The 10000-nt window shown below is 37.8% G+C and overlaps 1 protein-coding gene across 1 annotated transcript in view; it reads left to right on the top strand.

Moving 5' to 3' along the window:
- Window positions 1-10000, top strand: part of LOC106533810 (A disintegrin and metalloproteinase with thrombospondin motifs 8) — a gene marked incomplete in the record, with an annotated part of 40309 nt that overhangs the window by 23149 nt on the left and 7160 nt on the right. Inside the window, 4 exon segments of the mRNA XM_014030248.1 lie at window positions 1-73; window positions 3510-3802; window positions 8075-8261; window positions 9578-9750. The exon segment at window positions 1-73 is cut by the window's left edge and continues 95 nt beyond it. Of these exon segments, the coding sequence (XP_013885702.1) occupies window positions 1-73; window positions 3510-3802; window positions 8075-8261; window positions 9578-9750 (726 nt within the window).

Here is a 10000-nt window from a genome sequence, read left to right as displayed (position 1 = left end):
AGTCTGAACCAAAGTGCACCCTGGTCTCCCTGCAGCGCGCTCTACGTCACAGAGTTTTTTGACAACGGACACGGTGAGTAAAGAGTTAAACATCTGATCCAACAAAGTGTCTCTTTATTCAGGCAGATGAATAAAACACAGTTCTTCTCTTCCTCTGCTGAATGATGGCTTTCCTGCTGGAACATGCTGCTCACCTCAAATTATAGGTTGTGCTGAGAGTTTATCTTTCTTCACATCCTGTTCTCTTCCCTCCTCCTGTCTCCTCTTTTCTTTCACACACAGCCTCATGAATCCATCTGTTCTCTGAATCTCCATTTAACTGTCTTATTAAATGCTGGATTAATAACATTTCAACAATTCACAGGGCAAATGTTTAAAATCCTATGAATCAGATAAATTTAGCTGCAACATAAATGTTAAACTTCAACTAAACATTTGACTCTTGAGCCCCAAACCCTAACTATCAGGTAAACTTGTTCTGAAACTCATAAAAACATTTCTACATTCCCTAAACAGTTCAAACTAAATAAAACAAATCAAATCTATAAAAGTGTTTCAGTGTTATTAAAGTATTTGTTACCACTTTAAAATAAGTCTCCTCTTATAAATGTCTTATAAATAGGTTATTAATTCATCTGTAAACACTTTGTAAATCATTAATAAATGTTTATTATGTAATAATTAAGGATGATAAAGACAAAACTGTCCAGTTTCTTATCAAACAATGAGACAAATCTGTTCATGTTCATATTACATCTAAAGGTGTTTATTAAACATTTCAGATTAGGTTATTACATTGTAAGTATAATAACAACAAGAAACACATATTTTAACATATTATTACACTGTATTACTGTGTTATAAATATTCACAGCTGTCAAAGGAAGACTTATCATAAAGTGTAAAACAGTACATTATTTATTAATGACAAACATTTATAAATGCTAAAAGTTAGTCTTTAATGTGAAAAATCATTTTTAAAACTTAGTGTTGATTATAAATATTTGAAGTTATTGTTTGAACATGTAACTAATGTCAATGATGAAGTATCAAAAATAAAATAAATGTCATGTTAACAAACCAAATAATCCCACTCCATCCCAAATAGTGTACAGTTTTATACTGTAGAATAAGGATCCCTTTAATATGTGTGGATATTTATACTGCAGTAATACAGTACATTATTATATGTTAAAATATGTGTTTCCTAATCATTATTGTGCTACAAGGTAGTAAAGTAGTCTGAAATGTTTAATACACAAACAGACTTAGTTCAGTATTTGGTAATAAACCAGTTTAGTCTCTTTTTTAACCTTAATTATTGCATAATAAACACTTATTAATAAATTATAAATGTTTAAAGATGAATTAATAACCTATCTATAAACTCTTTAAAGTCCATATAAAAGGAACCTTATTGTAAAGTGGTACCAAGTATTTTTTATTTTGAGTAAATACACTTAGAGTCAAACATGATCCTTTCTGATTGTTTCTTCATCAACAGGGTGAAAACTAAAGGAGTGTGTAATTACCTAACATTCAAAAACGATTATTTTCAGGCATGTAAGAAAAATAAAACCTATAATGTCTTAACATTTATTGATGGGAGCAACATGGTCCATCCTCTGCAGAAAGACAAAACACTGAGTTATTTCTTTACTCAAACCTCAGGAACTTTCCTCTGGTTTACTTTGGCAGCAGGACGTTTTGCACAGGTAATGTGATTTATGGTTTCTTAAAGGCCTGTATGTAAAAACACCAGGCAAACGGAAAGAAAAAACATATTTTTCTCTGTTCCATCCTCACTGTCAGAAACAAGAACAGCTGCTGGAATATTTCTGATGAAATCTCCCAGTTTGCTTTATTTTGATACCAACATTAGTTTGTAAGTGCTGACACACTCAGTTACATTTCAGCAGTGGTGGACACCAGCCTGCTAATTACAGACCTAAATATTTCATTTGCTCTTTAGCGGTCTTACTAATTATTATAATTCATAAGCAGATTTGCACTTTCTAAAATTAAAATGCAGTACCACTAATAACTAATTATCTACCAGTCATCATTATGTTGAACAGCAGAAGGTATGACTGTCAATGAATCACAACATGTGATCTATCCAACAGCACCCCTCCCAGATAAACACACTTATTGTGAAGGTATACATCCTGCTGACTGTTGCTTTGGGTCACGGTTCTGATTTCCCACAATGATTTGTGTCTGCTTACGTAGCAGGAAGGCAACAGCAAAAACAGTAAACGTTTGTAATCCATACTAAAATTTTGTATGTATTGATTTATTTTACTTTACAATTGGAGCTATGTTTAAAAATAAAGTTTAAACGATGGAGCTCAATACTTGATGTAATTGGTCGAAGCAATCGGCCAACGGGGTTAGAGACTCAGAAATGATTTAAATATGTTATGCTGATGAAGACTGATCTCTAGTGGTCAACTGGAGCAACTACATGGAAACCTTTAAAATCCATGCTCTTATTTTGAAGATAGTTTCCTGTACTCTGTGCTTTTGTTTCCCGTCACAAATCAAATCCATCATGTACCCAGAATGCATCACTTCAGTTTTCCAATAAACAGTTTTAAAATTACTTTATTGATGCTTCTTTAATGAAAAATCTACAACAAGCAAAAGAAAAAGACAAAGAAGCAGCCGAACTAGCAATCCTCAACAACTTTTTAATTTGTACACCAGGAGCTAAAGGTCTGTTTCAGGAAATCACATCCCCAGTAATCGACGGTTGTAGAATTAAGCTGTAAAAGAGTTCATACACCACTAGTTGGCAGTGTTGTACATGAATTGTACATGAATTGTTGTCAGCTAGTAAGTGTCTAACTGAACTGCACTTTAAAATTAGCTTCTGCTAGTTTTTCTATGGCATCAGTCTTTTTAAAGTTGCGAACCTAATTATTTATGTAAGTGCTTTAGAAATTGCGGAGCTAATTTTTGGATTAGCGCTGCCCACCACTGTATTTCAGCAGGTTATGTTGAGCACTAACTTCAAGAAAACACCTTGGGTATTGTTTGTATTCTTGCTGGATTCAACAGCAGACGTTTCTTTCCAGTGAATCGTGTTTCAACTCCTCCCTGCTCTCCATCTTTATCACCAACAACAACAGCTGCTGATGGAAAAACAGTTTTTGTTTGTTGGAAAAAGTTTCTGGGAATCTTTCATGTTTGAGAATGTTCAGTTAGTCTTTATTAAGTCAGACAAATTGTTTTGATATCACAGATTTCTTTTTTAAGGGAGGCCTGGGCCTGAAGGCAGCTCAAAGATGTTTGTTTTTATCTTAGGGATGGTTAATAGATTCTGATTTTAGTAATCTGATAAATGTCAGGATTTTGAGCCTTTGTAAATTTGTTAAAGTGAAGTGATTGTCTTCAGGGTGTGTCATGCTGACATTTTAATGTTTCCTTACACAAAAAGAAGAACATGGTTAGAAAAGCCAAAGCCATAATCCCTATAACATCGTTAATGTGTTGTCTAATTACAGGGGACTGCCTACTGGATGTTCCAGAGAGTACCATGCCTTTACCTCAGGAACTGCCTGGTACCAAGTACAGCCTGGACCAACAGTGTCAGCAGACTTTCGGAGAGGAGTTTATCCACTGCCCCAACACCTCAGACAGAGATATCTGCAGTCAGCTGTGGTGTAAGGAGGACGGTCTGAAGCAGTGCTCCACCAGGAATGGCACTTTTCCCTGGGCTGACGGCACCCCCTGTGGTCCTAACAGGACCTGCCTTCATGGAGTCTGCAAGCTGACTGAAGAAATGATGCAACCATTGGTGAGACAATATTTATTTCTGGTGAGGACAGTTTATTTTTATTAGGACCATATTTACTCATGAAACCTATACTTTTACAAAAAAAAATATTATAATGATGTCATTTTGACCAATGCTCAGAAAGGATGTGAGTTTTTGGCACATCACAGTTTGATTTAATTACATTTTAAAAGTTTGATCTGTTAAAAACAATTATTGTTGCATCTTGATAAATCCAGAATTACACTTTAAATTGAATCTTGAAGTCTCTCAGCTCTAAAAGAAACAATTTAACGTTGTACAATGCCTGAAAACACAGATTATTACCTGCAGCCATAAAGCTCAGTGTTGCACAATAATACACTTTGCTGGTTGAGCTTGTTGGTGAACTTTCAGTTATTAGAAAGCTAAGGGAAATTACTATTCACAACATATTGTTTGCTCAGTGTTGTCATTGTCTCACAGCTAAATCTTTTTCATTTTTTTGCACTTCACAAAATGAAAAACAGGCCATATCTGACTGTTTAGTATGGACTGTAGTCTCTCTGGCTTTGACAAATGCAGGCCTCTTGCCGTGCACTGGCTAGATGCAGATGGTCCAAAACACACGTAGACAAAATTGTTGGTACCTCTCATTTAATGAAAGAAACTCCCACAATGGTCACAGAAATAACTTGAATCTGACTAAAGTAATAATAAGTAAAAGAAAATAAAAAAGAGTTGTCTCAGGAGATTAGAAAGAGAATTATACACATGGGTTTTTACGATGTAAAAACAAGTGTGCTTGCCATGTAGCATGGCTTTGCCTGCATCAGTGGACTTGCAAAATGACCTGTGACCAACTTCAAAGGTGTTTTCTATACCAGCTTGTGCCTGTCACGTCAGGTGTTTGTAATTAAGGTAATTGTGTGACAATATGAAGTTTGAAGAGATTTTTTTCTTAAATTTGCTGTAGCTGGGTTTAGAACCATGATCTCCCACATGAAAGTCCATGGTACTAACCACAAGACCATTGGAGCTGTGGCAGAGGATACTGCCTAGCGGTTGGTTTGGACATGTGCAGAAAGCGGCAACATTGCCAATGCAATCTTTGACACTAAACTGAAATCTATTAGAACAATAAATCAATATTAGTACAATATTATATTAAATATTAAAATACAATCCTATTAGTATTGTAAACACTGAACTATTGAGAATAAATAGTATTCAACTATGGTTCAGTATTGAGTAGACACAGCAGGGGGAAGTATTGAACCAATATAAGGCTCCATTGACTGCCATTATATGAATTTTGGAATAAAGTTTAAACATTAATATTTGAAAAACTACAAGCTGTACAGGTACCAAAAGCCACAGTCATCATTTGGCATAGATATTAACAGATACAAAGTACAATGGCAGCTCTAGGACAAAGTGTACAGGAGGATAAGCGTGGCGAGGTGGAAGATGACAGAATAATAATAATAAAGAGAAACAGGAAGACAATAGTGTGCATTGCATTGGCAATGCACACTGACAAGCATGTTAAAGGTAAAGGTTATAAGACCATTTCCAAGCAGCTTGATGTTCCTGTTTGTTTGTTTTATTTTTTGTTTGTTTGTTTTTCTGCTTGGCCTTCAGAGGAGTTGGACTCTATTGCTCTCTCTCCTGAACCTATTCCTCCTTCCTTGCTTCACAGCTTTTTCAAGCCTTTCTTCTACCTATCATCCGAAACAAAATGAATTATGGATTTGGTCAACTGGTCTCTGAACACCATCGACACTATTTTTTCCACATTGAGATTAGAATGAGGGGAACAAAGCTGTCCCAGTGGAATGGTTGCTGCTGGTCGGGTCAGTGGTTCTTGGGGCTGGAACMKGATYTGTTTGGCACYKCTTYCCATTGAAGACAWAGAAGATTTATACAWATCTGGATTCATGATAACTGGATTCCTGCTGATCGGATGTGGAGGAGTTCTGGCTTATCGGAAAATGAAAGTGATCCTGACAGCAGCCCGGGCCTGTGAGAAGCTGTCAGGAACCATGGATGGAACATCTCATACTGGAAACACGCTGACTGTGATGTTGGGGGAAATAAGTCACAAGCTGGATGTGATTCTGATGAGAATCACAGCTCAGCAGCGTGCACGTGAGATGTAGGATTATACCTGGGTGAAGCTTCAGACGGAAAGAGATGAGAAGATGATGAATTCGAAACATTCAGCATTTTTTGCCATTACAGAGATGCAGTTAAGACTGTAAAGCAGCAAGAAATTTGAGGCCGCTTGTCCCAAAACAATTGTGTTTATCTTTCGGATCCCAGCAGCTGCTGGCCTTGGTCAGTCGTTAGTTATCAAAACTTCCCGGGATGATACGTCAACAAAGGCTTGAGTCTCCCATTCCCCATCCCCATATCATCTGTGAGGATCAGTCTGAAGGCTGTGGCGATGGAGAAAGGGGAAACCCTGAACTCTGAGACTGAGCTTGGGAGGATTATCTATCCCACTGTCTGTTTTATTTTCCAAGCTGCAAAAGGTACCATGTTGTGCAAGACCTGGCCATCCGTTCCCCCATGTTTGTTATGTGTGTCCTTCGAACGGATCTTCTTAACTGTAGTTTCATTCTGCATTGCATGCTTGATGCTGTGTGTGAATGACAATAAAGCTGATTCTGATTCTATGACTACAGCTGCACATATTATTCGAAAATGTAAGATCCATGGGACTGTAGCCAACCTCCCTGTGGCCACAGGAGGAAAAAGGATGACAAATCAAAGCGACAGATAATACAATTGGTAGTAAAAATGTCCAGAAAAACTTCTAAAGAGATTAAAGGTGAACTTCAAGCTCAAGGAACATCAGTGTCAGATCACACCATCTGTTGTTTGAGCCAATGTGTACTTAATGGGAGATGACCAAAGAGGACACCAAATGATAAAATGGCCCCTTCACTGTCCATTTTTAAAACTCGTTTTTCTCACTGGCCTTCAACCCAACTGAGTTTTGATTTTACTCAACTTTTACTGTACTGGTGCTGATTTTACTTATTTAACTGTGTGATTTTATTGTGTTTTTGTATTCAGTTTTTATTTCATGTGTTCAGCACATTGTTTTCAGCAGTGGCTGATGTTATAGGACTTTATATATAAAGTTTGATTGATTGATTGGTTGATTGATAAAAAAGCCAGACTGGAATTTGTCAAACTACATGTTGACAAGAGCTTCTGGAAGTATGTCCTCTGGACAGATGAGACACAAATGGAGCTTTTTGGCAAGGCACATCAGCTCTATGGTCACAAAATGAAGCATAACAAGAATAAACACTGTCCTGCTGTGAAACATGGAGGAGGTCTGTTATGATCTGGAGCTGCTTTGCTGCATCTGACACAGGAGGTCATGAATCTGTGCAGGGTACAATGAAATGTCAAGACTATCGAGGATTCTAGAGAGAAATGTGTCAGAAAGCTTGGTCTGAGCAGCTCATGGGTCTTCAACAGGATAATGACCCAAAACAGCTAAAAACACCAAGAACGGCTCAGAGGAAAACACTGGACTACTGTGAAATGGTCTTCTTTGATCCTGACCTGAATCCTGTTGAGCATCTTTGGAAGGAGCTGAAACATCAAACCTGAGACACCTGGAGCAGTTTGTTCATGAGGAGTGGAACAAATACCTGCTGAGCTGCAGACGTCTGACTGACGGTTACAGGAATTGTTTGATTGACTGATTGACTCAAAGGTTGGGCAACCAAATATTAAGTTAAGGGTCCCATCATTTCTGTCCAGGCCTGTTTCATCAGTTTAATTTTATTAATTCTGTTGAAGCATGGCTGAAAACCAACGTCTAACTTGCATTTGTTCATTTCTGTAGAATTTTTATTTATTATTGCTTTTGACAGATTCAAGTTATTTCTGTAACCACTGTGGGTTTCTCTTTCATTAAAAGAGGGCTACCAACAATTTTGTCCACATGTGAAATAAGTGACTCATTTCACCTTACTCACTGACTTTATTGCTACCAATCATACCAAACATTTCTAAAAAAAATACTACGACAGCAAACTAAGTCGTATTCAGTGTTGGCATTAAAGCCTCCAGCCTGGCAGCTTCCACCACAGTGAGTGACACATGTGGCAGGAATGTGGGCAGAGGCAGACAGGAGACACGTGCCACACTTCAACACAAATTTAGCTTTGAGTGGCTGCACACCAACACACTCTCAGACTGTGGTTTTATTCTGCACCGCTGAGTTCTCCTCTGGCTCTGAGTTCTGACCTGCTGCCCGGACTTGTTTTTCTTTGTGTGTTACCGCAGACGGTTGTGGACGGCGGCTGGAGCTCATGGGGGCCGTGGCAGCAGTGCTCCAGGACCTGTGGAGGTGGGGTGGAGTTCTCCTACAGGGAATGTACCCAACCAGTGCCTCATAACGGAGGGAAGTACTGTGAGGGACAGAGGGTCCGATACCAGTCCTGCAACATCCAGCCGTGCAAAGACAGTGAAGGTGAACACCAGAAAGGTTCAACTTGTTCAGGATAGAGGAGTCATGTGGAAACATGTCCAGACCAGTTTCTTTTTATCTCACGTCTGGTTTTGATAACAATAAACAAAAATGTCTTTTATTCCCTGTTTGTTAGTTTCCATGGAAAAAATTACAAATTGTTTTGCCTAAAGCATCCGACCAAGTTCTGGATTTTGTTGCCCAGTTACAAATAAAGTCCTGGCATTCTTTGAAAGGATGCATATCACCCACCACTGTTACGACAGAGTTCTCCTTATGGCAGGGTTGTATCTGTTCTGCTCAAACCATCTCATGCAATATTAGAAAATGTCACACTCTGATGAGAGTGTGTTGTGACTCTCAGCTACTACCACATAAAATCACCCGCTTCGCATGTTATCATCCATGAAATGGACGTTATTAGACGTTATCAGTCCCCTAGAATGGCTTCAGAATGTCAGCTGGTTAGTATGAGGCATAAAACCACTATCTGGTTAATATGAGGCATAAAACCACTATCTGGTTAGTATGAGGCATAAAACCACTATCTGGTTAATATGAGGCATAAAAAACTGGTTAATATGAGGCTTAAAGCCACTAAGGTTAACCTTAGAGCAAATGACATGGTTAACACTGACCTCCGACTAATGTACATTGTGTCCTTCCAATGGGGCAATGGGTAGAGTGTTGGACCAGTGGGTGGGAGACCAGGGATCAAGACCAATACAGACACAATAAATTTATTACGTTTTGGTTATTTAGACATTCATTTTCATTGATATATTAACCCACTAGGGGGCACTGTCAGGACAGTCTGAAGCCTAGAAGGCACAGTAGGGACCCTCTGAAGCCATTGTATGGGACTGATAACGCCTAATAATGTCCATTTCATGGACTGTTGACATTAGAATCCCCTATATAAAATAGCAGTTTCATACATATACAATTGATGGAGTTATAGCTATATTTGTGTTTCTTAAAGTTAACTGTGATACATTGATAATGAAAAATAAAATGTAAAAATGTAAATTTCTGAAAGGTTCAATAAAATCCATCAAGGAGTTCATGAAATATTTTGGTAACAGACAAACTGACTGTAATATGTAAAACTAAAGTCTGAAGCAAATATCTTACACATTGGGCAACAGTATTGAGTTTTATTTTTCAGTCTTACTATCCACACAAGTGGCATTTATTGTTCTGAACTTCTGTGTTTTAAGGATGGAAAAAGTCAAGTTTCATGTAAAATCTGTCATTCTTTTACATATGCAGAAAAGCAGATGTGGAGCTTCATTTTCTGTTCTGTGCTGTGTGTTTAGGTAAAAGTTTCAGAGAAGAGCAGTGTGAGAAATACAACAGCCCCAGCTACTTGGACCACAGTGGGAACATGAAACAGTGGATCCCAAAGTACGCCGGAGTTTCCCCCAGAGACAGGTGTAAGCTGTTCTGCAGGGCCAGGGGCAGCAGTGAGTTTAAAGTCTTTGAATCCAAGGTACTGTGTTCATTCTAAATATCCTTTAACAACCACCTTATCATTGCAATTAAAATGTTCTAATGATTAACTATTTAAACGCTGAAATCACTTCAACTTTATTCAGTGCCTCGAAAAAGTTACAATACTCCTTGAACTTTTATTTTTTTTTGCATTTTGTCATGATTTCCTATTGTCAACATACAGTAATTATGGAGTGTGATTTATTTTCAACTCTAAATATCTTCAAACTAATGAAATATAAAGTTAT

Source organism: Austrofundulus limnaeus, unplaced genomic scaffold (genome assembly GCF_001266775.1).
Source record: "Austrofundulus limnaeus strain Quisiro unplaced genomic scaffold, Austrofundulus_limnaeus-1.0 Scaffold1026, whole genome shotgun sequence".
Classification (NCBI taxonomy): Eukaryota; Metazoa; Chordata; class Actinopteri; order Cyprinodontiformes; family Rivulidae; genus Austrofundulus; species Austrofundulus limnaeus.
This window is presented reverse-complemented; position numbering and strand designations above follow the sequence as displayed.